A 27,988-nucleotide genomic window follows, 5' to 3' on the forward strand; every position below is an offset into this window, starting at 1 on the left:
AAAAAAAAAAAAAAAAAAAAAAAAAAAAAAAAAAAAAAAAAAAAAAAAAAAAAAAAAAAAAAAAAAAAAAAAAAAAAAAAAAAAAAAAAAAAAAAAAAAAAAAAAAAAAAAAAAAAAAAAAAAAAAAAAAAAAAAAAAAAAAAAAAAAAAAAAAAAAAAAAAAAAAAAAAAAAAAAAAAAAAAAAAAAAAAAAAAAAAAAAAAAAAAAAAAAAAAAAAAAAAAAAAAAAAAAAAAAAAAAAAAAAAAAAAAAAAAAAAAAAAAAAAAAAAAAAAAAAAAAAAAAAAAAAAAAAAAAAAAAAAAAAAAAAAAAAAAAAAAAAAAAAAAAAAAAAAAAAAAAAAAAAAAAAAAAAAAAAAAAAAAAAAAAAAAAAAAAAAAAAAAAAAAAAAAAAAAAAAAAAAAAAAAAAAAAAAAAAAAAAAAAAAAAAAAAAAAAAAAAAAAAAAAAAAAAAAAAAAAAAAAAAAAAAAAAAAAAAAAAAAAAAAAAAAAAAAAAAAAAAAAAAAAAAAAAAAAAAAAAAAAAAAAAAAAAAAAAAAAAAAAAAAAAAAAAAAAAAAAAAAAAAAAAAAAAAAAAAAAAAAAAAAAAAAAAAAAAAAAAAAAAAAAAAAAAAAAAAAAAAAAAAAAAAAAAAAAAAAAAAAAAAAAAAAAAAAAAAAAAAAAAAAAAAAAAAAAAAAAAAAAAAAAAAAAAAAAAAAAAAAAAAAAAAAAAAAAAAAAAAAAAAAAAAAAAAAAAAAAAAAAAAAAAAAAAAAAAAAAAAAAAAAAAAAAAAAAAAAAAAAAAAAAAAAAAAAAAAAAAAAAAAAAAAAAAAAAAAAAAAAAAAAAAAAAAAAAAAAAAAAAAAAAAAAAAAAAAAAAAAAAAAAAAAAAAAAAAAAAAAAAAAAAAAAAAAAAAAAAAAAAAAAAAAAAAAAAAAAAAAAAAAAAAAAAAAAAAAAAAAAAAAAAAAAAAAAAAAAAAAAAAAAAAAAAAAAAAAAAAAAAAAAAAAAAAAAAAAAAAAAAAAAAAAAAAAAAAAAAAAAAAAAAAAAAAAAAAAAAAAAAAAAAAAAAAAAAAAAAAAAAAAAAAAAAAAAAAAAAAAAAAAAAAAAAAAAAAAAAAAAAAAAAAAAAAAAAAAAAAAAAAAAAAAAAAAAAAAAAAAAAAAAAAAAAAAAAAAAAAAAAAAAAAAAAAAAAAAAAAAAAAAAAAAAAAAAAAAAAAAAAAAAAAAAAAAAAAAAAAAAAAAAAAAAAAAAAAAAAAAAAAAAAAAAAAAAAAAAAAAAAAAAAAAAAAAAAAAAAAAAAAAAAAAAAAAAAAAAAAAAAAAAAAAAAAAAAAAAAAAAAAAAAAAAAAAAAAAAAAAAAAAAAAAAAAAAAAAAAAAAAAAAAAAAAAAAAAAAAAAAAAAAAAAAAAAAAAAAAAAAAAAAAAAAAAAAAAAAAAAAAAAAAAAAAAAAAAAAAAAAAAAAAAAAAAAAAAAAAAAAAAAAAAAAAAAAAAAAAAAAAAAAAAAAAAAAAAAAAAAAAAAAAAAAAAAAAAAAAAAAAAAAAAAAAAAAAAAAAAAAAAAAAAAAAAAAAAAAAAAAAAAAAAAAAAAAAAAAAAAAAAAAAAAAAAAAAAAAAAAAAAAAAAAAAAAAAAAAAAAAAAAAAAAAAAAAAAAAAAAAAAAAAAAAAAAAAAAAAAAAAAAAAAAAAAAAAAAAAAAAAAAAAAAAAAAAAAAAAAAAAAAAAAAAAAAAAAAAAAAAAAAAAAAAAAAAAAAAAAAAAAAAAAAAAAAAAAAAAAAAAAAAAAAAAAAAAAAAAAAAAAAAAAAAAAAAAAAAAAAAAAAAAAAAAAAAAAAAAAAAAAAAAAAAAAAAAAAAAAAAAAAAAAAAAAAAAAAAAAAAAAAAAAAAAAAAAAAAAAAAAAAAAAAAAAAAAAAAAAAAAAAAAAAAAAAAAAAAAAAAAAAAAAAAAAAAAAAAAAAAAAAAAAAAAAAAAAAAAAAAAAAAAAAAAAAAAAAAAAAAAAAAAAAAAAAAAAAAAAAAAAAAAAAAAAAAAAAAAAAAAAAAAAAAAAAAAAAAAAAAAAAAAAAAAAAAAAAAAAAAAAAAAAAAAAAAAAAAAAAAAAAAAAAAAAAAAAAAAAAAAAAAAAAAAAAAAAAAAAAAAAAAAAAAAAAAAAAAAAAAAAAAAAAAAAAAAAAAAAAAAAAAAAAAAAAAAAAAAAAAAAAAAAAAAAAAAAAAAAAAAAAAAAAAAAAAAAAAAAAAAAAAAAAAAAAAAAAAAAAAAAAAAAAAAAAAAAAAAAAAAAAAAAAAAAAAAAAAAAAAAAAAAAAAAAAAAAAAAAAAAAAAAAAAAAAAAAAAAAAAAAAAAAAAAAAAAAAAAAAAAAAAAAAAAAAAAAAAAAAAAAAAAAAAAAAAAAAAAAAAAAAAAAAAAAAAAAAAAAAAAAAAAAAAAAAAAAAAAAAAAAAAAAAAAAAAAAAAAAAAAAAAAAAAAAAAAAAAAAAAAAAAAAAAAAAAAAAAAAAAAAAAAAAAAAAAAAAAAAAAAAAAAAAAAAAAAAAAAAAAAAAAAAAAAAAAAAAAAAAAAAAAAAAAAAAAAAAAAAAAAAAAAAAAAAAAAAAAAAAAAAAAAAAAAAAAAAAAAAAAAAAAAAAAAAAAAAAAAAAAAAAAAAAAAAAAAAAAAAAAAAAAAAAAAAAAAAAAAAAAAAAAAAAAAAAAAAAAAAAAAAAAAAAAAAAAAAAAAAAAAAAAAAAAAAAAAAAAAAAAAAAAAAAAAAAAAAAAAAAAAAAAAAAAAAAAAAAAAAAAAAAAAAAAAAAAAAAAAAAAAAAAAAAAAAAAAAAAAAAAAAAAAAAAAAAAAAAAAAAAAAAAAAAAAAAAAAAAAAAAAAAAAAAAAAAAAAAAAAAAAAAAAAAAAAAAAAAAAAAAAAAAAAAAAAAAAAAAAAAAAAAAAAAAAAAAAAAAAAAAAAAAAAAAAAAAAAAAAAAAAAAAAAAAAAAAAAAAAAAAAAAAAAAAAAAAAAAAAAAAAAAAAAAAAAAAAAAAAAAAAAAAAAAAAAAAAAAAAAAAAAAAAAAAAAAAAAAAAAAAAAAAAAAAAAAAAAAAAAAAAAAAAAAAAAAAAAAAAAAAAAAAAAAAAAAAAAAAAAAAAAAAAAAAAAAAAAAAAAAAAAAAAAAAAAAAAAAAAAAAAAAAAAAAAAAAAAAAAAAAAAAAAAAAAAAAAAAAAAAAAAAAAAAAAAAAAAAAAAAAAAAAAAAAAAAAAAAAAAAAAAAAAAAAAAAAAAAAAAAAAAAAAAAAAAAAAAAAAAAAAAAAAAAAAAAAAAAAAAAAAAAAAAAAAAAAAAAAAAAAAAAAAAAAAAAAAAAAAAAAAAAAAAAAAAAAAAAAAAAAAAAAAAAAAAAAAAAAAAAAAAAAAAAAAAAAAAAAAAAAAAAAAAAAAAAAAAAAAAAAAAAAAAAAAAAAAAAAAAAAAAAAAAAAAAAAAAAAAAAAAAAAAAAAAAAAAAAAAAAAAAAAAAAAAAAAAAAAAAAAAAAAAAAAAAAAAAAAAAAAAAAAAAAAAAAAAAAAAAAAAAAAAAAAAAAAAAAAAAAAAAAAAAAAAAAAAAAAAAAAAAAAAAAAAAAAAAAAAAAAAAAAAAAAAAAAAAAAAAAAAAAAAAAAAAAAAAAAAAAAAAAAAAAAAAAAAAAAAAAAAAAAAAAAAAAAAAAAAAAAAAAAAAAAAAAAAAAAAAAAAAAAAAAAAAAAAAAAAAAAAAAAAAAAAAAAAAAAAAAAAAAAAAAAAAAAAAAAAAAAAAAAAAAAAAAAAAAAAAAAAAAAAAAAAAAAAAAAAAAAAAAAAAAAAAAAAAAAAAAAAAAAAAAAAAAAAAAAAAAAAAAAAAAAAAAAAAAAAAAAAAAAAAAAAAAAAAAAAAAAAAAAAAAAAAAAAAAAAAAAAAAAAAAAAAAAAAAAAAAAAAAAAAAAAAAAAAAAAAAAAAAAAAAAAAAAAAAAAAAAAAAAAAAAAAAAAAAAAAAAAAAAAAAAAAAAAAAAAAAAAAAAAAAAAAAAAAAAAAAAAAAAAAAAAAAAAAAAAAAAAAAAAAAAAAAAAAAAAAAAAAAAAAAAAAAAAAAAAAAAAAAAAAAAAAAAAAAAAAAAAAAAAAAAAAAAAAAAAAAAAAAAAAAAAAAAAAAAAAAAAAAAAAAAAAAAAAAAAAAAAAAAAAAAAAAAAAAAAAAAAAAAAAAAAAAAAAAAAAAAAAAAAAAAAAAAAAAAAAAAAAAAAAAAAAAAAAAAAAAAAAAAAAAAAAAAAAAAAAAAAAAAAAAAAAAAAAAAAAAAAAAAAAAAAAAAAAAAAAAAAAAAAAAAAAAAAAAAAAAAAAAAAAAAAAAAAAAAAAAAAAAAAAAAAAAAAAAAAAAAAAAAAAAAAAAAAAAAAAAAAAAAAAAAAAAAAAAAAAAAAAAAAAAAAAAAAAAAAAAAAAAAAAAAAAAAAAAAAAAAAAAAAAACATATTAGACGTTTCTACAGATTAAAATTTTATATGAATTTTAGTATAATAGAAAGCAATGTGATTTATGTTGTTTACAAGAGTGTACTGTATAGTCTTTACAATGAATTATCGTCCATATTTCTATACGGTTAAGTAGACCTATTGCGATCATTCCGAATATCTTCTTGGTTATAAAACTAATCAACTAGCTTTAGTCTCCATTCAATTAAAATTCTGGTACTAGTTAAATATCGTCCGTACATTCTGCCTGATTTTCGTGTATGCTTCAACCACTCGATAAATAGTTCATGGGTAATTATGTTATCCTTAAATAATATTCCAGATTTTAATGAAAGTATAGAGGAAGGTATAATTAATTTTCTAAGCTACTCGCTGTGAGAATTACATAATATACCATTAAAAAGGATTATTTTAATTTTTACTAATCTCGTTAATAAATCATGTTTGTAAGAAATTGCCCAAAGCCCATAACTCCGAACATAGACCCCGACTTCTACCCTAATATACTGTATATGTAAACTTAAACTCTCAATTAAAAAAAAAAAATTTAACTATTTAGAATTTTATAAACATTTAAAAAATTATTTTTCGTGCCGATGAAACATGTAATTTAATTAAAAGTTAATACCGTAAATTAAAAACTAAAATGCTTATATACTATTTTGTAATTTTAATTATATTAAGAAGTCAAGGAAGGCCTTCAGTATATTAATTAAACACCTTTGTGAGACTCAGAATACATATTAAAAAGCATTAAAAACTGTATTAATTTTCTTAAATAAAATTTTTTAATTCTTAATACACAAAAAATATAATGAATTGAGGCCCTCATAAACACAAGGCTAAAGGCCTTGCTAGCACCTCCTATAATAATGATTGAGTTACATCGATTATTTGTCTGTACTTTTCATACAAATCAGTTTAAAATTATATTACATTATATAACAAAGAAAAAAACATACGCACAAATAAATAAATGCTAATTAAAGGTATTTATTATATTTATAAAGATAGGAATTTGCCAATTAGATTTAATGATAATCCATTTAGGAAATAATTACAGTATATAAAATAAATATAAATTTAATTATAGATGCATTTTTTTTATTGATTATATTTATGTTTTTATGATAATTTATTCATGAAGTATTAAAAGTCTAGGGTAAGACATGATGTAAATATTTATTTTATTCGTCTTGATATATCGGCGAAGAAAAATATTAAACAGTTTTATATACAGCTGAATATAGGTTACCTATAGGGAAGCAACATATGTTAAGTGTTACAGATCGTACGTACTGTACATCTGTTGATATAAATGTCATCAATTTTAAACTATTTTATCAAGATGTAAAAATTGATAAAGAAATTCCTTTGTCGAAATCATTATTTGCTGGTTCAAGAATACAAAGCATTGTTTTCTTTTGTCTGCAGGAAGAAAACGAATCAAGTATATTTTTTAAAATAATACTGGGATTTTCATTTAAAAATTATTAGTAAATACTGTATAAGAAAGGTTTTTCGAGAAGGTCGACTAGTTACTATGAGTTCTTCGGAGACTTCCATTTGTAGTATTTATGAGAAAAAATCAGTGGAAGATAAAGATACTGTGGGGTTTCCTATAGGAGATTCTTTGGATGTTAATTTAAAACGACTGCAAGAGCTATCCTCTACTTTGAACAGAAAATCCCTTAATCAAAAACATGTAAGATATTAGAAATATAATTAATATGTAATTAGGATATTATTAAGAAATCTCTTACCGTAAATAAATAGTTGGGCTGCAATTTAAAAAAAATTGTAGACCTATAAATTCCCACTGTCGTTCGTTCGTCCGTCTGTCTTTTAATTAACGACTAATTCGTAATGCCTATAGCAACATTAATTAATTACAAATAGAATATTTCCTTAAAATATATATTTTTTTAAATATCGTACAAATTTGATCAAGTTATCTTATTCTCAACTGTAATATTTCATCAGATGACAGCTGACATATCAAAATTTAATTTAAAAATAAATAAATGCCTTTTGAATAATTCTCATACCGTATTTTTAACTTAATTCTCTAACAGCAGATAGTACAGCTATCTATCTTATTTTAAAAATTTTCATTTCGAAATGAGAATAACTCGAAATAAATAAAATTTTAAGCATTTAAGGAGCATTGCGACATTTGTAACTCACTCAAGAACATTTAAATAAGAGAAAAAATTTCTGAGATACTTTTTCCAAGGACCCAGATTCCATTGAATTGGATTGGATTGACAGAATAAGGTAACGCAACACTTGGGCGATTTGACAGAGTGCCTCCCGGAAAGATTTCTATGGAATACTGGTCCCTATTTAGGTGTTAAATAAGTAAAGAAAACCCGGAAGACTCTGATAGGTCAGTCTATTGATCGGGTCCGAATTCACGACCAACTAACAGGATTCAGTGATTCTCCATTGGAAACTGGTAGTTGTGATTTCACACATAATGATTGTCGTTTATTCAGATCCGGTGTCTTAACCAAGGACATTTCGAATGCAATGTTCTTAGTTAAGGCATTGGAGCCGGAATGAAGGCAAAAAAAAAAAAAAAAAAACATATTAGACGTTTCTACAGATTAAAATTTTATATGAATTTTAGTATAATAGAAAGCAATGTGATTTATGTTGTTTACAAGAGTGTACTGTATAGTCTTTACAATGAATTATCGTCCATATTTCTATACGGTTAAGTAGACCTATTGCGATCATTCCGAATATCTTCTTGGTTATAAAACTAATCAACTAGCTTTAGTCTCCATTCAATTAAAATTCTGGTACTAGTTAAATATCGTCCGTACATTCTGCCTGATTTTCGTGTATGCTTCAACCACTCGATAAATAGTTCATGGGTAATTATGTTATCCTTAAATAATATTCCAGATTTTAATGAAAGTATAGAGGAAGGTATAATTAATTTTCTAAGCTACTCGCTGTGAGAATTACATAATATACCATTAAAAAGGATTATTTTAATTTTTACTAATCTCGTTAATAAATCATGTTTGTAAGAAATTGCCCAAAGCCCATAACTCCGAACATAGACCCCGACTTCTACCCTAATATACTGTATATGTAAACTTAAACTCTCAATTAAAAAAAAAAAATTTAACTATTTAGAATTTTATAAACATTTAAAAAATTATTTTTCGTGCCGATGAAACATGTAATTTAATTAAAAGTTAATACCGTAAATTAAAAACTAAAATGCTTATATACTATTTTGTAATTTTAATTATATTAAGAAGTCAAGGAAGGCCTTCAGTATATTAATTAAACACCTTTGTGAGACTCAGAATACATATTAAAAAGCATTAAAAACTGTATTAATTTTCTTAAATAAAATTTTTTAATTCTTAATACACAAAAAATATAATGAATTGAGGCCCTCATAAACACAAGGCTAAAGGCCTTGCTAGCACCTCCTATAATAATGATTGAGTTACATCGATTATTTGTCTGTACTTTTCATACAAATCAGTTTAAAATTATATTACATTATATAACAAAGAAAAAAACATACGCACAAATAAATAAATGCTAATTAAAGGTATTTATTATATTTATAAAGATAGGAATTTGCCAATTAGATTTAATGATAATCCATTTAGGAAATAATTACAGTATATAAAATAAATATAAATTTAATTATAGATGCATTTTTTTTATTGATTATATTTATGTTTTTATGATAATTTATTCATGAAGTATTAAAAGTCTAGGGTAAGACATGATGTAAATATTTATTTTATTCGTCTTGATATATCGGCGAAGAAAAATATTAAACAGTTTTATATACAGCTGAATATAGGTTACCTATAGGGAAGCAACATATGTTAAGTGTTACAGATCGTACGTACTGTACATCTGTTGATATAAATGTCATCAATTTTAAACTATTTTATCAAGATGTAAAAATTGATAAAGAAATTCCTTTGTCGAAATCATTATTTGCTGGTTCAAGAATACAAAGCATTGTTTTCTTTTGTCTGCAGGAAGAAAACGAATCAAGTATATTTTTTAAAATAATACTGGGATTTTCATTTAAAAATTATTAGTAAATACTGTATAAGAAAGGTTTTTCGAGAAGGTCGACTAGTTACTATGAGTTCTTCGGAGACTTCCATTTGTAGTATTTATGAGAAAAAATCAGTGGAAGATAAAGATACTGTGGGGTTTCCTATAGGAGATTCTTTGGATGTTAATTTAAAACGACTGCAAGAGCTATCCTCTACTTTGAACAGAAAATCCCTTAATCAAAAACATGTAAGATATTAGAAATATAATTAATATGTAATTAGGATATTATTAAGAAATCTCTTACCGTAAATAAATAGTTGGGCTGCAATTTAAAAAAAATTGTAGACCTATAAATTCCCACTGTCGTTCGTTCGTCCGTCTGTCTTTCCTTAATCTCAAGAATGAAGTTAGATAGATGAAAGCTGAGACCAGATATGGAAACCTTGGAGAAAGAAGGCCCCGATTAACTATATAGAAACTTCCGATACAGACTGGAAGTAATGTTATTTCAATTCAAAACTTTCCCTGAAAGGTGTTAGATAATCGGCATGATTCTACTGTTAAAGGAAAAGAATGATGTACAGGGGCAAGCCACTACTAATTTGTGGTGGGGAGCGTATAATTGAAATTAAATAAATTTAAAATATGATTAAAAATCGCAGCACGGCATGGTTATTATGTCACAATAAATAATTGCTCGTTTCAAATGTATTTACGTCCGACCTTAGCAAATGCGATGTCAAATTGAGTTCATTAAAAATGCAAAAAAACAAAAATTAAACTGCTAAAAATTTATATTGTGCACAATTTTACCAATTTTAAAGTCTGTAGTTAGTACGAAACAGGATAACAATTTTGTTTTTTTTTTTTTTTCGTAGGGTTTTTAGACTTTTTTCATTCTTTCCTGTGAGCAATAGGGGGCTTTCAGGTCCATTATGAGTTCAGATTGGCCCTTAATAGGGCGGCCTGGTAACAAGGGACGGGGCCTCGAAATATCCGAGACAGACTACCCTGAGAAATGTCTGAATGTCCGAATTCGATCGCGGCTCCTCCAGATCTGTAGGTTGATGTCTGGACTCTGCTTGCATTAAGAAATCATTTAATATTAAGATAATGATTGTAAAAAATATTATAAGAAGATTTTTCATAAATAAATATGAACATCCGTGATATAGATATGTTTTAAGAGAGATTTTTTGGGTAAAGCGATCATTATTCTTGAGAAAATTTTTAGTTTTATATTTTATATTTTTAGAATTCAGCTTTATAAACATAGAATAGAGATCAAACACAAATAAATATAATCTAAAATTAGAAAAGAAAAATAATTTCCAACGAAAAATACGAATACAATTTTAGACTGAGAATGTAGGAGTAATGAAATCAGATCAGACATTTAAAAAATAACCGAAACGGTTTTCAGATTTAGAGCAACATTAACTTTGAATTTTTTAAAAAGTTTACAACTTTACATGAAAGACAACAACCATTCAAAACTAACAAAATATGCATTGAAATATTTTTATTTTTCAGAATATAAAGCAGAAAGGAGATCATAATTCGGAAGAAAACGAAAATAAGGAAGATAAAAATGAAATGCTTTTATCTAATGAGGCAACTTTAGGACAAAGTAAATCTAAGAAAACTTTAGAAAAACCAAAAAACCACTACGGACGATTAGGAGAACATCTAAAGGAATTATGGATACAACAAAATATGTCTGACGTCGTTCTAAGAGTGAATAAAAAACTCTTTACAGCACACAAATCGGTTTTGACTTGTTATTGTCCTTTCCTGAAAAGACATCTTCTTGCTAGAGGAAGACAGGGCATTCAAGGGGTTCTTATACTGCTCATATTCTACTTATTTAATATAAAGTATTCATGCCGCTAATATTATTATTCTTACGTATCGTTGCAGATCGATTTGCAAAATGTAGATCCCGACTCTTTCGAAATTCTTCTCAATTACATGTACACGGGCCAATTAAATATATCTTGTCAGAATTTAGTCGACGTTTATAATGCTTCACGTAGCCTAGAAATGGAAGACGTCTCCGAACATTGTATCAAGGTAGAAAAATTCTAAATTTAAGAGTTATTTTTAAACACTAAGATTAACAGGGATATACACTGGCGCATTCTAGATGCTGATTAACCAGAACGATAATATCTCTAGCAAGTTGTTTCTTTATGCCACAGCCAAAAAATTGGGAATTCAAAAGGTTTCCCAGAGGGCTTACAAGGCTATACTGTATAAGTTCGATGAAGTATCGGGTACAAATGAATTTCTCGATTTAGACGTAGAACAGTTGTGCGAAATTCTTAACTCTGATCAAATAAGAACTCATAGGTAATGTTGTTGCAAAGGATGTGTTTCGCGATTTTTTAGAATACATTTATAACGAAGTGTTTTTATATTTAGCGAAATAAATGTATTTCTGTCTTCGCTAAATTGGCTCAATTATAAATTCATCGAAAGAGAAAAACACATTGTAAGAGTGATGAGTTGTGTACGATTTCCATTGATGACAATGGAAGAAGTCCTGTCTTGTTATCATCCCCCAATTTTGCCTGGAATCGTGGAATTTCCGGAAGTAGAAAACATGCTGTTGAAGGCTACTTGGTGCGCATTAATTCAATTTAATATTATTCTTAAGATAAAGCAATTCAAAATTACTTCTCTATACATAATTTTAGCTTTATCGCGGCCAGAACAGAAGGAAGAGAAACAAAATTCCACGAATTTTCGTGTCCACCTCGCGTTTTTACTTGCCGTTCGCAAAACACCGAGAAGGTAAACTATATATACAATCTAATTAAATAATATGTCGTAAAATTTTGTATCTAAACATAATTATAATTTTATTATTTTGGAAAATTCACGAATGGAAAATATAACGATTAAACAATTGTTGCTTAGAAAATCAAGAGAAAATTGCAAGGCACAGTTAAAAAATCTGTAAAAATCAGGAACGTTATTGAAGTACAAAGCTTTCTTCGTGCTTATTTTGCCAAGAAAAAGTTAAAAGAACAAATGACGCAACGTGAATTTGCTGCCCTTATTGTTCAATCTTATCGTAGAGGATCCACGACAAGAAAGAAATGGAGACCGTTTTTAGGAAAAACAGAAGTACATTTATTGTTAAGTAGTTTATATTTAAATCTATCTCGAATTAATATATTGATTTTATTAAACTGTGTATAAATAGATTCCGGGAGAGAAAATAAATCAAATGGAAGGACCCCTTTGTGATCCATGTCTTCACGTCTTATTACAACATCCGTCATCCACCACCTTAAACAGCATTGATTCATCTTCAACTGATAATAGTTGCATTAACATCCCTAGAGTTTACGGTGAGCTGAAATTACCAAATACATCCGTTATTCTGGCAATCGGAGGTATAAATCCAAGCAGAGAAGAAGAGATTGCTAAAGGTATAAAATTGTATTTATATCAAATTTGTAGACAGACTGCTTACATTTAAAAATGTTGTATTTCAGGAATTATTATTCTTCGCTACGATCCAATAGAGAACATTTGGGAGCAATGGGATAAAATGCCGATTCATCGTCACCATCACTGTACTGTAATGTTTGAGGACAAGCTTTATATTATCGGTAAATATTTCTTGGTACAGGTCCATATATGATATAATTGCATGAATTAATCGAAATAAAATACACAGGAGGATGTGATGCCAGAGATACAATGTTGAGATATTTGGTGCCCTGTAGAAGTTGTTTTAGGTATGATTTGAAGGACAACGAATGGAATAGAATTGCTGATATGAAGCATGCCCGTTTATACCACGGGGCAGCCGAAATCGATGGAAAAATATACGTAGTGGGAGGAAAAGACGACAATGGAAAGTATGCATATTTAATTGTTTCCCTCTTTTGTTTACTCTATTTCTCTTCAAAGGTCAAAAGTTATTTCTTTTTCCGGTAGACTTCTTTCTTCTGTCGAATGTTACACACCAGCTGCCGATTGCTGGACAGAACTACAGTCCTCTCTATGCTGTGCCCGCATGGCCATGGGCATTGCGGTTCACAAAGATCTTCTCTGGATTGTAGGCGGAATAATGCAACCGACTGAAGAATCCAAGCCTTTTATCAACAAAGACGTTGAATGTTTCGATCCCATTTGTCAATGGTAAGCAGATTATGAATTTAAAATTTATAAACGAAATTAATAATTGCTAATTATATTTTAGTTGGTTATCGGGTATATCGAGACTACCTACACCTCGTAGTTTCGCCACACTCGTTCAATGTCAAGACCTGTTGTACGCTATCGGCGGAACATCTCGAAATTATTCGTCTAGCGAGTCCTCTTTAGAGAGTATCGATGAAGTACACGTCTTTGATGATGTCAAAAATCAATGGACACTTTCAAGTAGTCTGTCGTATCCCCGACATAACGTTTCGGCAACAACTTTAAGTAATAATAATTATTATTTAATCAATTTGAACGGTTTCTGTTTTTAATGCCTAATTATTTTAGATGATAAGATATATATTTTGGGCGGAGTCTCTACCATGCAAGCGGATCCTCTGAGGGAATGTTGCGTTTACGATACATCTACCAACACTTGGATAGAATGTGCTCCTTTGCCAGTTCCTCTGTCCGGACTTTCTGCTGTCGTCTTATATCCATCGGAAGACTAAAATTTTTCAAATATATAACGATAATTTAAAATTTACTAGATTGATTTTAACTAAAATAAAATTTTAATTCAATTGAAGCGGTATTATATTAAAAGTTCAAATCATTAAAATATACTACATTGATGTAAATAAATAATTTTTAAGTCGAATGGAATTATTTGAATTATTTAATTTATTTAATGTTAAATTTTTTAAAATAATGAACAAAATCTCGGGATAAATGTGGCATTTCCTCGATTAAATTCCGGGAAATGAAGATGATAGAAAAGCATGGGAAACACGTTCAAGTACCCTATTGCACTACATAGGTAATGCAGTTTAGGGTGATTGATAATACGAGTTTAACTAAAATTCTGCCACTTCAAATTATCTAGAGACGGACTTTCTATTGCAAAGTTCAGGAAACAGTTTTTGAATTTTTTTGAAATAAAATTATAATTATTGTCGAAAATCGCGATCGAATTCTTTAGTCGAGAGATTATCAGCCGAGGATAATTGGGAAAATTCGAATTAGATAGGTGAATTGAAGCAGAAAATGGTAGTTAAGATCTTGATTTCTACAAAGACATTGAAGCAGACACAAATGATAACGAAATAACCGAATTGGAAGGCCGGATGATAGAGCGGTCAAGGTGGCAGTCTGCCGCTTCTGGGAGACCCGGGATCGAATCCAGACAGGTCAAAGATCCCCAGGAATTTTTCGAGGATGGTCCATCTGGATATGTTGGGCACCATCACCCAGCAGCCCTATTGTGAGCCTGGCTAAAACCATAATGGGCTTGCTAAAAAGAGGTCTCTTAGTATCCACCGGATGGAAAGAGTGAAGTATAAAAAATATTTTTAAAATTAATATTAGACTATATAAAGAAATTTCTTAGAAAACGGACACTGATAAATTTTGATATCAAAAAGATATTCACACTAAAATTTTATGCGTATCGCATGCGAAGTGCTCTATCTTTCAGAAAATAGCTTTTAATATTAGCGGAGACGTAGAGCGACTTTAACGAACGCGCCCATAGTCTGCAGCTTCTATCATTAAAACTGGCAACAATTCAAAAGTCGTGTATATGACGTCATTAAAATTATTGGAAAGCACATGCTTCATAATTAAGCGAGATAATTTTAATATTATTTCATTTTATGGATATAGAAAAATTAAAAAAATGTAATCGTTTTAAAGCTTGATAAAAATAATTGACAATTATCTTGTAGTACACGTGATTGCATGATGGAGTAGATTGGTTGATAAGAGGATTTAGGTTTTTATGATTTATAATGCCACCTTCCCAGGTAAAACGATATTAAGAGTAATACGAAATATAAAAGACATTCGTTGTAAACCTTATAAAATTTTTGTATAAACAGGTATTAGAATTGAAAGAGAAAGGAAATGAGAGTTTGAAAAAAGGCAATTATGCCGAAGCCATGATCCATTATACCCATGCATTGAAATTAGATCCAAGTAATTATCAGCTTTATAGTAATCGATCTTTGGCCTTTCTTAAATTACAGCAATATTATTATGCATTGGAAGACGCTAAACAAACTATAATTTACAAACCAGACTGGGCAAAGGTTAGTATCACATTTTTAATAAAACGTTTATGCTCGGTATACACGTACAGTACATATGTGAACTTTGAATGAGGGATTTGTCACCCCACTACAAGCAAAAAAGTCAATGGAATTGTACCAGTACATGCAACCCTTTGTGAGATAATTGCTTCCAAAGGTATAGAGATGTATGTATGCATATATATGGGATGCTTTTTTGTTTTTTCAAACCAGACCAATCTGTCTCATTCTTTCATTTGCATGATCTGGAATGTAGCCAGAAATTTATGAGTGTGGATTACCAATGTGTCTGATGGCTTGCTTAGACTTAAAGGTAAGGTAGGCCGCTGTAAAATCTCTGTATAGTTCGTGATCACTAGCAAGTGTGGCTTACCGATATGTGGATTGCATTTTGTATGTGAGCCATTGAAACGTATGACGATGCTCAATAAATAAAGACTAAACGAGAACAAGTATTAGATTTTGTTTTTCTGTTCTGTCCAGTGATTGACTGCTTATGACATTTTTTTTATATTGTTTACTTTTAAACTTGAGTGGGGTGGTGGTGGTTTTGGAGAAAAAGGGATGCAAGCATGTTATTGTGGGAAGTGCCATCCTGTGTGGATACAACCAAGATGATGATTGGTCTCATTATAGGATTTGATAACTTCACTTTTCTTTTAGATTATCAACTCATCTTTCTCCTCCTACTTTTTTTACTTTTCACTTATTTTTCCTTCTGAAAACATCTTGGAAAGATATAATTAGTTTTTCGTGTTTCTCAAAAACTGATTATTACTGTGTATTTTATTGTTTTATCTTGTATTAAGTTATATTAATTTGTTAAATATTACTAACTTATTTTTAAATTATAATTTAACACCTTGTAACAAACTAAGGTTTATGGCAATAAAGAATTATTATTATTATATTTTTCTTTCCACTACTTTTCTTAGTAGATTGTTTCTTAAAATATACAAAAAAAAACTTTTTTTTTCCAGTTTATTCTACAAGATCTCTTTCTTCATTTATTTTTAATATTTTTTCATTTGTAATTCTTTCAGTCCAGGTTATCATCTCCAGTTCCTCTTCATAAAATTTGAATAAAAGTTTTATAGACTGTTTATTGAGATATGGGCTACATCTATAAATTAGGGATTAGAATTGAACCTTTACATATACAAGATATAATTGTTTGACATTGCAAATGTAGAATATGCAAGCTAATTAAAAAATGTATATATATATATATATATGTGTGTGTGTGTGTGTGTGTGTTATAAAAATTATTACATTATAAAAAATATATTTTATAAAAATATATACAGTAGAACTTCTCTAACTCAAACAACCTTAACTCGAATATTTCTTTAACTCAAAGAAAACGAAGCACTTGGTAGTCTTAATGGAACAGCTTAGGGATTTAATGTCTCCAATTTGAATTTCTTAATTCAAACAGTCTGCAAGTTGTAGCTTTTCATGGTCCCACAACACTGTTTTATGTTACTTTCAACTTCCTCAACTTGAATTTTAATATTTATTTTATCCAAAGTGATCGTTAATTATCAGATTTTCATGAAATTTTCAGGCAGTGTACTCTCCAACAACAATTTTCAGACAATATTCCAGTCCAAAATGAGAGGTCCTCTTGTTTTATCTCAACAAGATGTACAGTATGTGCAAAACTGTTTGATTCCATTAATTACATTGAATGTTTTGCTGAAAGGCATTGCATGGGCTCTTTAAAACAAAAAAATACTGTCAAAGATTCTTTATAAAATGCAAATCTATTCAGAATAGGCATTTTTTACTCTATTATTCTTTAATTTGAATTGTTGGTAACTTGAAGTTTTTTCCTGCCCTTTGAAGCTTCAAGTTAGGGAAGTAACTTATTCTATTATTTAACAGAATTTATATTAAAAAGACCTAACAAATTTGTTATATTTTTCATAAGTGCTATTTATATCACTGTTTAAAAATTGTTGAAATGATAAACCTCTATTATCAACTGTTAATATTTTCAAAATAGATTTATTCAGTTGAATGTTAAAAGAAAAAAATATACAATATAAACAAATAAAGCAAAATTACTAAGTGTTACACTTCATTTTGTAAACAATGTAAATCTATAAATTGAACAGAAACTTTTTTATTGTACAACATAAATGTTAATATAAAAGCCAATAATATAATTTACTATTGATACTATTTTCTGAAGTTAAAAGATTAAATGACATTTATTTATTTAAACATAAGCTGTTAAGCTGATAAAATTGTGCGTAATTGTTTTGTGGAAAAGATGAAATGTAATTTTATATTAAGTTTTACCATTTACTTTATGAAGTAATAAACTTGTTTTCAGACTACAAATCTTTTTAACATGTTCTGCATTCAATAAATTTATTGTTTTTTGATGCATTTTTTTATATATATAAGAAAGCAATAAAAATAAAAAAATTGACTTAAATTAACAATTATTAAATATTGTATACATTTAATATGTACAAACTTATTATATATAATTCATTTTATAATTAGTTCTACAGGGTTACTTCAAAAATTTTGTGTTGATTTGTTTCTGCAGTAGATTTGAGTTTAATTTCTTTAGTTTCACTGAATAATTGATTAATGATATTGCTGATGAAGAAATCTAACAATTTACTATGTATTTGGTTAATTTACTCTTGGCATAACTCATTATAAATTATATATTATTTTGATGATTCATTGATGCACATTAGGCTGCAGTTCTCAAATTGTGGACCTATAGGTTTTAACTGTTGTTCATCTGTAATAACATCTAATAAAGATGTTGTCATCTGTAATAACAGATGAACAACATCTTTAAAAATTAATCTTGAGACTGGTGTTAGATAGATGAGAATCAAGATCAAGTATAGAAAGCTTAGGAGCTGGATGCCATAATTAACTGTATAAGAACTTCCAGTCTGGACTGGAGTATGATTTCAGTACATAAGTTTCTCAAGAATGAAGTTAGTTGAAAATTGAGACCAGATACAGAAAGCTTATTTTTAAATTAAAATATGATTAAAGTAGCAATCTGGCATTGTGACAGTAACACAATAAGTAATTATTTGCACAAGTAAAACTTACTAATATTACATCAAATAATATATAGCAGGTGTGTGATGCAATCATACTGTTAATATATACATGATATAGTCAATATTAAATTCTTTTTTGTTTCAATGTGGATTATATTTGGTTTTGTTGTAGTTAAATAATTATGAGGTTCTTTAGGAATCTGTATGTGGGATCATTCATAAATTATGTATTGCTATTTTTATGCTTTTCAACTACCAACCCAACTCCCATAATGTTCCAGAATACATACCCACCCCCAAATTTACATAATGAATATCTTCAGTCAACACTCTTAGTTTTGATAAACAGCATGGAGTACTGAATCTTATTTTACGATTTCATTAATTATTGCTACAAAGCATTTAAGTAAACAGTATGATTTACTATACAACTCTGTGGAAACAAAAATGAATTATTCTGTTGTCCAAGGGTTAAGATCTTAGAATTATGTAACATTTTTGTAAACACCCTAATCTTCTGTAATACAGTGGACCCTCGCTTAACGAGCATAATTCGTTCCAGAATCTTACTCATAATGTGAAACACTCGTTAAGTGAGTTAATTTTTCCCATGTAAATTAATGTAAAATATGATAATGTGTTCCATGCCAAAAAAAAATACTCACATATTTTATGTATAACATTTATTCAAAGAAAATTATACACTATACATTGTTAAGGAGTGTGAATCATCATCTTTTCTTCTAGCATGGGCTGAACCAATCTGGAATGCAAATTTGATTTGCAGAAAACAAAAAAAATTGAAATACAGTAATTTCTAATATTTAATTATAGCTTTTACATAGCCCAAGAATTTGGCATATCGTTTGCCATGTTTATTATATAACGGGCTATGGTTGTTGATTTGTTGATGTTTATATGTAATATGTCTGAACACAAGTTTGGAAAAATGTGTGATCACAAGCGACACTAAAATGCTAGTGGAATGAGTGATAACACAGACTGATGTAGCATGCGCACAATCAGGGGCTTACCCTCTCCTCGTCGTTTGTTATGCGAATCATCGCTCATTAAGCGAGTCATTTTTTTACGATTTGTTTTTGCTTGTTATGTGAATTACTTGTTATGAGAAGTGCACGTTAAGTGAGGTTCCACTGTACATTGTAATGATTATCTGAATACCCACCCATATCTGCACTATGTAATTTATGGAGAGTACCTACATTTGTAAAACAAAGAATAATTAAAATAATCACATTGATTGGCTATGTGAGAGATAGATATGTATGAAAAAATTTAAAAAGTAAATGTTGGAAGGTAAAATAGAACCACACTAATGAGACTATATGTGTTGATTTTATTATCATTAAGAACAGTAATTATTTTCATCTCAAACACAAAAGTTAAGTAATAAGTATATAACTGCTATGTTAGACTTGTACTGTATGACAGAATATAGATCATGTAGATGAAACTGTTTCTGATTAGCTGTGTGTAACATTTTTCTATCCTATTCCTTTATATATATAATATTAAAAATTGATTAAAACATTAATTAAAATATATATTCTATACATCAAAGATTTAAATCTTTAATGTATAGAATTTTTCTATAGAACACTGATTATTTTTATCAGTATATGGTGAATAAAATTTATGTAAATTTTCAGCAATAGTAATGAATAGTTATTTGTTACAACTTATATATATCCTATGATTATAATTTAAACTTTATTATATTTTATTTTAAAATAAATTTGAGAATTAATGTCTTTAAATTATCAAATATATCAATATTTATTAAAATTAAAATCAACATCTGTAAACATTTTAAAGGGTTATTTTAGGAAAGGAGAAGTGGAATTTCAAACAGAACATTATTCTGATGCCATTGAATCATACAGGGTAAGTTCAATAATCGAATTTCTTTTAATATTTAATAAGAGTATAATTTAAATTTCCATATTATTTCAAAAAGGTGTTTGTTTAATAGTAATTGATTATTCAACTGCTCATTTTAGTTTTGCACTTATTACTAATAAATTAGATTATTATTGTAAGTTCATTAGTCATAATGTCTGGTTTTGTCCAGAAATTAATTTCTATTCAAAAATTTTCTCCAGAACAGAGTTAGTTAAATGACTGGCATGACACACTTGTTAACAGGAAAAGTATGATGTACAGGGGCAAGACACTACTAAAATCAAGAGAATTGGGTGTCGAATCTAAAAAGTTACAGCCCTGCATTGTGATGATACGACAATAAATAATTGCTCATTTAAGAATATATTTTTTTCATAAGACAAGCAAAATAAATTTAAAATATGAAAATAATCTATAATAGTTTGTTATCTATAACTAGAGTTGTGTGTGAAGAAATTGTCTCGAAAAAATCATTTATTACAAAGATTTCATACTTTAAATTGTGCATGTTGATTTATGAAAACTTGATTTTATTCTTATATAGTTAGTATTTGAGCAAAATGTCTTACATGACATACAATCAAGTTTTGATAGAGCACTCTTGTAAATAATGCCATTCTTCTTATGATTGAATTTTCCTCAAAAGTATTAAATAGAGAACCTTTCAGTATTTTTTAATTACCAAATATATATAATTTTGCATTGCGAACAACATTGTTATTATTAACATTCAAACTCAAATTTGTCTGTGGGCTTTATTATTATACAGTCAAACCTTGGGCCTTGGTTCAAAATACCTTGGTTTTCAAACAATTCAGTTTTCAAACAAAAATGGCCATATTTGCTCTGGTTGCTATACAATAACTTAGTTGCCAAACAAGCTACTCTGCAAGAGCCTGACACAGATTAAAGAAACTGAAATGGTCAATTTCATATACTTTCTGTGTTAAAGGAAGTCAATGGCCTTGACCAATCAATGACAGGACTACTGATTCAGAAGTGATTGGCTCTGAGATTCACTTCATGTCATTATATGTCTTGATATGAATCATCGATGACATTGTTATTTAAATTAGATTTCAATGGGCAAGCAAGTAAGATACTACTACTGTTTTTTGTATGCATTGTAATTGACTTTTAATAAAATTAATTAATAAAAACTGCATTAATTGACATTTCTGTAATATAAATGACATCACAAATTTGTGTTTAAAGGTGCTTAACTCAAATTAAATAACAAAGACTTATTAATATAATATTATATATTATAATAATAATATTTAATTTAATATTTATTAATACTAGGTTAATACTAGGCCAGTTAATTGAAACTAAAAATAATAGAATTTTTGGTTTTACACCAAACTGAAACTAAAATTAAAATAAAATCAAAATTAATTAATTAATTAAAATTTAAATTAAAGCAATTGAAACATAATATTTTGGAAAGTGTGTATAAAGTAGTAGTTGTCTATCTTGATTGATTTGGTTTATATTTCATCAAGGCTCTATTTATGGCAATTTTTTTGTAAAGTGATGGTTTCAGTTTCTGTTGGCGGTGATGGAATGTTTTGCTTTTAATATGCAGTGGGTGATTAGTTAACGAACAGTTCGGACTGTGAACAAATCGGACAACGAACACTTTTGCGAAAGATTTTTATGTTTAGACAACAAACACCCTCCTCACAGAACAAACACAAGAAGAAGTGATGTTGCATTTAAGATTTGTAAAACTGTATTTTACTGGCATCTATAAATGATTTATGGAACGAGACTTTCACAGTTATATACATAGCCTTTTTTGCACTAATTGATTTGATTTCTGTTCTCTGAATTTTTGTAAGTACTTTTCTGAACTTTTTATTTTAAAAAATTGATAAGAATATGGAGTCTATAAAGAGTGGAGTGTCAAGAACTGTGTTCATCACAGAAACTAGCAAGAAATAATAGCCAAGGTAGAGAGTGGGCAGAAGAATTCTGATGTTGCTAGGCAGTATGGCTTCAACAGATATACAGTAGGCACAATCTTAGCTAAGAAAGATATAATCAAAAAGATTCAAGCAGATAAAGGAGTAATGAAAATCACATCTGACAAACAAAGATGTGCCATCCATGAAAAAATGGAAAGGTTGCTTTTAGTTTGTTATTACATGTAAATAAACATAGTAAGAAATATTTTACTTATTTTTTGGGGTCTCTGGAATGAATTAATCAAATTCCCATAAAAATCTACAGTAAATCGATAATTGGTTAATGAACAATTCAGGTAGCAAACATTGTCTTTGAACAGATTATGTTTATTAACTGATCACCCACTGTATATATAAAATGGATATACCATATTTTGACGAGTATAAGTCGCTGTCAAGTATAAGATGCACCCCTATTTTGAGACAAAAAATTTAGAAAAAAACTTTTTTAATGGGATTGTCCAAAGATGCATTTTATTAATCATAGTGGCCAAGAAATTCTTAAATTGAATCACTGCTATCTACCGGTAAATTACACCCATTAGGAACATATCTATGACGTCATTAATGACTGATTTATCATCCCTTTCTTCTTGAATTCCCGAAGTATTGACTGAATTATCATCATCAGAATCTTCATAGATTGCCTCATCTTCTGTACCATCCATGACGATTATTTCAGTTTATCGATTTATCCATCGTCATATTCTTGAATAAAAAAACGAAAAAATACTTTATTAAACTGAAATAATCGTCACTTCTTAATGTAAACTCAGAGGTCACGTGATGACAGTCCACAGAACATGGCTGCGATGACTCGTGTGTTGGTACTCTGATAATCTAGGTACTCTAGCCATTCAGTTGAGGGACCATCTACCTAACGGACCACTGCACAGGTTGGTCCCTAGAGTGGACCACTACTGTAGATAATTTCACTGTAAAAATGGTTACCTGTCGAGTATAAGACGCACCATGATTTTGAGCCCCAAAAAGTAGTAAAAAAAGTGCGACTTATACTCGTCAAAATACGGTAGATATAGATAATGCATTTGTGGGCATTTTTAGGCATGAAATACAGCTAAAAAGGTAAAAACAGGCTTTGTTTTGGTAGTCTGAAACAGATTAACCTATTCTGTATTGTTTGTGTGAAAATTTGTTTCAGTTTGAGAACAAATTGGTTTTCAAACAAGTTTTAGGAATGAATTAAGTTTGAAAACTGAGGTTTAACTGTATATTATTTTTATTATTTGAGATTTTTCAGTTTAACCTGCATACTTGATTTAGTACCAGTTTTATGAGGGTCATTCTAAAAGTAAAGAATGTTTGTTTCTCTAGATATTTTTATTTAAGATAATGAAACAAAACTTATTTTACAACATATATGATACCTTAGCTATATGTCTACATAGTCGCCATATAAATTTAAACATTTGTCATAGCGTATCATCAGCTTTTCTATGCCTTCTGCACACTCAGTTACTGCCAAATTCTTTCTTGAACCAGTCATTAACGGCCTCTTTCAGTTCATTGTCACTTCCATAGCTATTCCTGGCTAAAAAATCCTTCAATTTTGGGAAAAGATGTAATCACTCGGAGCCTAGTCCGGGTTATAAGAAGGATGTTCAAAAACTTCCCACTTAAACTGCTGAAGCAAGTTCTTCGTCAGTGCAGCAGCATGTGGATGTGCATTATCCTGAAGAAGCACAATGCCTCTGGACAACAATCCCTACTGTTTGTTTTGAACTGAAGTTTCATTCATCACATTACCATAAACCTCAGTTATCTGTCTGTAAATTTCGATAGGGTGGACTTTTTCGCATTCAAAAAGTGTATTACACTACGAACCTCACACTTGGTGGTATCTTTAATTTTGTCACACATTTCAAAGTCACACTGTAAACAGTAAATGATCGTTCTGGCTCGCTGTTAGCATCAGACTGGCGCGAAAACATGGGAAGGTTCATGACGCCGCAGTTGAGGGTGGTGGGAGAACTGAACGGCTTGTCAGATCAAAACATTCTTTTCTTTTAGAATAACCCTCGTAGAAGTGAACAAATGGTGGTACTGAATTGAAGTTTGACTGTAATATATGCTTATTATGTAAAATCATGCAGATTATATTTCAGTGTGTGATGGACTTTTTTTTAAGTATCTTTCAAATGCATATTTATTAATAATCTAGGGAGAATGATCACCAGAAAATGATGGTGTTATCTACATTATTTACTTATAGTACTATTAACTTTAGAGATAATGGACATAAATATACTCAAACTTCACATGTCATATGCCACACACTGGTATGAAGAGGAAATAATACTGCTTTTATTATATGAAACAATTTTTTTTTAATTTTTAAGTTAGTGCTGTTTTTTAATTCCTCAAATAACTTGACATTATAATAAAATACAAAACTGTTAAGAAGTTTTAGTTGTAAATATTCTGGATATTTAATAAATTGTTTAAACTTCTTTATATTTAACAGTTTATAAAATTCTGCCATGATTTATATTATTCTAGTAATAGAATTGAAAATTTCAATTTTTTATTCTTAATGTAAGTAATAATACGATAAAAAAATATGTTAATTATTTATTTATTTTTTATTCAATACATTTATTGAATGAAAAAATAAATAAATAATTAACATCATTATTGTAGTATTATTACTTACATTAAGAATATATAATGCATAAAATATATATAAATTTCATATTTTTAATTAATATAATGTATAGAAAGCACTACAGTTAGAAGACGATCCAAATTTAGTAGATGCTATAAGAAAAGCAAAACGTGAATTATATTTGTTAAGAAAAGGTAAATATGTTAAAAGTTGGTAAATATATGTCTTGATTTAATATTTCTCACAGATAAAGTGATAAAATTCAACTAAAATTTAACTTAAAATCTTAAAATTCATTCATTTTTATATTACCTTATGTATAGATTATTTAACATAATTTTTAAAATAGCTGATGTTCAGTATCCATGGATCGGAGCAGGTGTTGGTTTTATATTAGGAGCATTGTTAGTGGCTGCAGATATTGTTATCAAAGAGGAATCATTTTTACAGGTATAATAAGAATATATTAAAATAATAATTTATGTAAATACTATAATATTTATTAGTGTAATAATAAATATTTTGAAAGCTAAATGACATAAAAAGTTTTAAGATTTTAAATTTGACATTTAGTTCCATATTTCATTTACTATAATTTCATGTGGATAGACTACAGGTTTTTTGGGTTTGAAAGTAGATCTGACTGTGAGTGTGGGTTGTGTGATGATGCAGGATATTTACTGATTTTAACTCTTATTTACACTTATCAAACAATTTTTCTTTGCCTAAAGTCTCCAAGAGCATTTTTAGAAAATATGGAAAAATTTTTCAAGTGTTGCAGACATCTGTCAAAACATCACTGACAGATGACAGTCATTTCTGTCATTCAATTTTTCTTGAAACCATCAAGTACACATATATATCTCGTCTTTAGTTCTCTTTTTTGCATTTAATGTTGTTATATACTCTTACTTGAACTTAATTTCTAATAATTTACCCTCTCTATATAAAAACTCTAGGAGAGAATTTAGAAATTTCAGTTCAGAAGCTGAGAAATTAACTTTTGTATTAATTTTTTCTGTTTAATTTTTTTATAAGTATATTTTAGCATATATAATAAAAATATTATTATTATTTGATAAAGAAAATAAAACAAAGTTTATGATTAAAAAAACTGTATCATTCAGTAGTCGCTTTAATTTTCCACTTAAAAAGTTTAGTAGTATCTGTTTCACTATTCTGTATTTCTGATCTACTTATTTTAGAACTACAACTAAAAGAAACTGCTAACAAATAAAACATAAAGAAAAGTTTTAATATCAGATAGTACTTTTAAACTGCAAACTGATAAAATTCATGCTTTTAACTTTCATTATGGAGGCAAAGGGTAGTGTGAATTATTAATGGGTTATTCAAAAAATCTTTGAATAACTCATGCCATTCTTTACCCCATAATGTTATGTGACCTTTCAGGTCGTCACCTTTTTAGTGCCCTGTCAGGATTGACACCATCGTGTTTATCAGAACACGGAAGCCGAGACAGCAATTACTATGTCACACTGTTGTGCGAGTGGTCCCGTAAGTGGACAGACGGATTCGTAATGTCAGCTGATCGAGAGACAGCATATGGAAGTGCCTCGAATTACAATTAACACTTAACAAGGATTTAATTAAAAATAAATTGGATAAGATACAGAGGTTCTAAGTTTTGTCGCGGAGAGAGAGAGTTCACATAACGAGTGCAAGTTGCATAATTACCTGGTGATAAAAGGTGATGGAGCTCTCGTTGTTAGATAATAGTTCTGATGGTGATTAGTTCCAATATAATATCCACTAGCACAATGATGGCACCAACGTATCTAAATGGGCACTGGTCGACGATATTCCTGGCGTAATCAGTGCAGGTTTCCTCTGACGGAGGGACAGACAACGACTGACTTTTTTCGGCCGTCTCTGGCGATATTCACGGATGATATCAGCCGTCCAGAGGTTAAAAGATCGCGAGAAAGCGTCGTGTTGCCTTCGAGAAAATGTAATGGGAGACTTTCTCAGGTAGCTACAAACATCAATTGTTACAAACTCAAACAATATTAATATTAAAGTCTAGTTCAACTATAGGAATTTCTGCTACCTCACAGTTATGTTAGTCACAAAAAATCAGGAAAATATGAAATTAGAGTTGGAAAGTTAGGGAAATGGAATATGATTTTAATTTGGGAACCATAAAATTGTATTATTTTGATTTAAAAACTGAAAATATCTTAATGATATGTTTTGATATATTTAAGTAATATTGTTAGTGACAGGATTTTTTCTATGCCCCTTGTCATTACTGACAAAGTTTAATACAACAGTAAAATTTTACTGATCACTGATTACCAATTTTACTGATGCATTTATCTTTCCAAATTTTGAGATTTTATACTATGCAATTTTACTTGATATAATCTAAAGTAAAGTACTTTAGAATGTATGAAGATGCTATAATTTCTTATCAAATAGTTTTAATGATTGAAACAACATATCTTGTCCTTGCAACCATAGAATTACTATAGAGAAAGCAAGATTTGATTATGAAATTTAAAATTCTTTATAATATTTGGTTTCTACATATATTGAAAATTTTTTTAATAATGATTTTATATATATAATAGAATCAAAAATATACTAATTATTTTATGATAAACTTGTAAATTTGTCTTCTGTTTTGAATTTTCCTGTTTTAATTAATATTCATATTTTATTTATGTAATTTGTTTCAGTTCACTGTATTTTTGACAGAAGTTTTTCAAAATTTTATTAAATCTAAGATGCATTTAAAATTTATAAAAAGATTTTTCTTAAAATTATGAAATTTGAATTTCTTAAGATAATTTTCATTTTTTAAGTAAAATATAAAATTTTTTTATTACAAAAAATGTAATTGTAATTTAATATTTTCCTGTTTTTTTTTCCAGCATCCATTCTTAAAAGTATTACTTATTGTTGTGACAGTTTCTATTTGTTATGCAGTAACAAAATGGCATAGGTATTACAAGTTTTAATCATTTTATATAAATTTTAAGTTTTTATATGCAAATTTTTCTGTAAATTAGTTGTTAATTATAATTTAATGAATACACACTAAATTCAAACTATTGATTTTAGATAAAATTATTGAAAATAAAATAGTCTTTTGTTAATTTAAAGATTAATATTTCAGTTTTTTAATTAAGAATTTAATATTGTGATTCCTAGATTATTTTACTAAAAAAGTAAAATAAAACTGACTACACTGTAGAATTTTCATAAATGAAGAGATACATGATAAACATAACAAAAAAACATTAATAAGTACTATTCCTCTGAAAAAGTTGGATTATCAAAACATTTTATTACATAGGAGGAACTAAAGGAAAGAATTGTTGAATAAAAGAATGGTAAAACATAAGAGAGTTATTGACAACAATAATAATATGTTAGAGAAATTAACATTAAATGAAAAATTTGAGATGGAATGATATGAAAGCAAAGTTTTATTTTTTCAAAAGATAATAAAATCTTATTTCTAGCTGAAGTCATTTTAATTAAACTAAGAAAATCATTTAAAATATAGGGTTATTCATAAGTCTGTAAAACATTTTTAAAATGTATTATTCATAAATTACACAACAGATACTATATTTTTTAGCAAAATGTAATAAAATAAAGGTAAACTCTCAAAGTTTTTTCAGAACAGTATGCACTTGTAGTTCCTGTGATTTGTTGCTAGG

At 24.5% G+C, this 27,988-nt stretch overlaps 2 protein-coding genes across 3 annotated transcripts; both read left to right on the forward strand.

Moving 5' to 3' along the window:
- The first annotated feature begins 5,804 nt into the window (after positions 1 to 5,804).
- Positions 5,805 to 13,266, forward strand: LOC111640502 (kelch-like protein 2). 2 transcript variants are annotated; one of them, XM_023386505.1, is made up of 13 exons: positions 5,805 to 6,137; positions 10,016 to 10,321; positions 10,403 to 10,555; positions 10,629 to 10,834; positions 10,907 to 11,107; positions 11,182 to 11,278; positions 11,405 to 11,614; positions 11,694 to 11,922; positions 11,989 to 12,105; positions 12,174 to 12,357; positions 12,437 to 12,640; positions 12,702 to 12,928; positions 12,992 to 13,266. In XM_023386505.1, exons 1-13 carry the CDS (start codon positions 5,976 to 5,978, stop codon positions 13,153 to 13,155), a joined length of 2,460 nt encoding a protein of 819 aa, XP_023242273.1. In that variant the 5' UTR covers positions 5,805 to 5,975; the 3' UTR covers positions 13,156 to 13,266. The 2 variants fall into 2 exon arrangements, with proteins under 2 accessions (XP_023242273.1, XP_023242272.1); XM_023386504.1 differs by lacking the exon at positions 5,805 to 6,137 and adding an exon at positions 8,396 to 8,728.
- Positions 13,267 to 14,306: 1,040 nt separating this feature from the next.
- On the forward strand, positions 14,307 to 27,293 carry LOC111640503 (hsp70-Hsp90 organizing protein 3-like). The gene is made up of 6 exons (XM_023386506.1): positions 14,307 to 14,448; positions 14,524 to 14,733; positions 19,614 to 19,682; positions 24,409 to 24,490; positions 24,646 to 24,746; positions 27,194 to 27,293. The coding sequence occupies exons 1-6, from the start codon at positions 14,434 to 14,436 to the stop codon at positions 27,278 to 27,280; spliced, it is 564 nt and encodes a 187-aa protein (XP_023242274.1). The 5' UTR covers positions 14,307 to 14,433; the 3' UTR covers positions 27,281 to 27,293.
- The last annotated feature ends 695 nt before the right edge of the window (positions 27,294 to 27,988 follow it).

The sequence above is a fragment of the Centruroides sculpturatus genome, unplaced genomic scaffold (genome assembly GCF_000671375.1).
Source record: "Centruroides sculpturatus isolate CEXI.00-Female unplaced genomic scaffold, Cexi_2.0 scaffold1265, whole genome shotgun sequence".
Classification (NCBI taxonomy): Eukaryota; Metazoa; Arthropoda; class Arachnida; order Scorpiones; family Buthidae; genus Centruroides; species Centruroides sculpturatus.

Excerpts from the sequence above, each read along its gene's own strand:
- LOC111640502 (XM_023386505.1), top strand. The coding sequence starts at position 5,976 with ATGAGTTCTTCGGAGACTTCCATTTGTAGTATTTATGAGAAAAAATCA. Across the intron at positions 11,279-11,404 it reads GTTCGCAAAACACCGAGAAG|AAAATCAAGAGAAAATTGCA; the intron begins GTAAACTATATA and ends ATTGTTGCTTAG. Across the intron at positions 12,641-12,701 it reads TTCGATCCCATTTGTCAATG|TTGGTTATCGGGTATATCGA; the intron begins GTAAGCAGATTA and ends ATTATATTTTAG.
- LOC111640503 (XM_023386506.1), top strand. Across the intron at positions 14,734-19,613 it reads ACAAACCAGACTGGGCAAAG|GGTTATTTTAGGAAAGGAGA; the intron begins GTTAGTATCACA and ends AACATTTTAAAG. Across the intron at positions 24,747-27,193 it reads AAGAGGAATCATTTTTACAG|CATCCATTCTTAAAAGTATT; the intron begins GTATAATAAGAA and ends TTTTTTTTCCAG.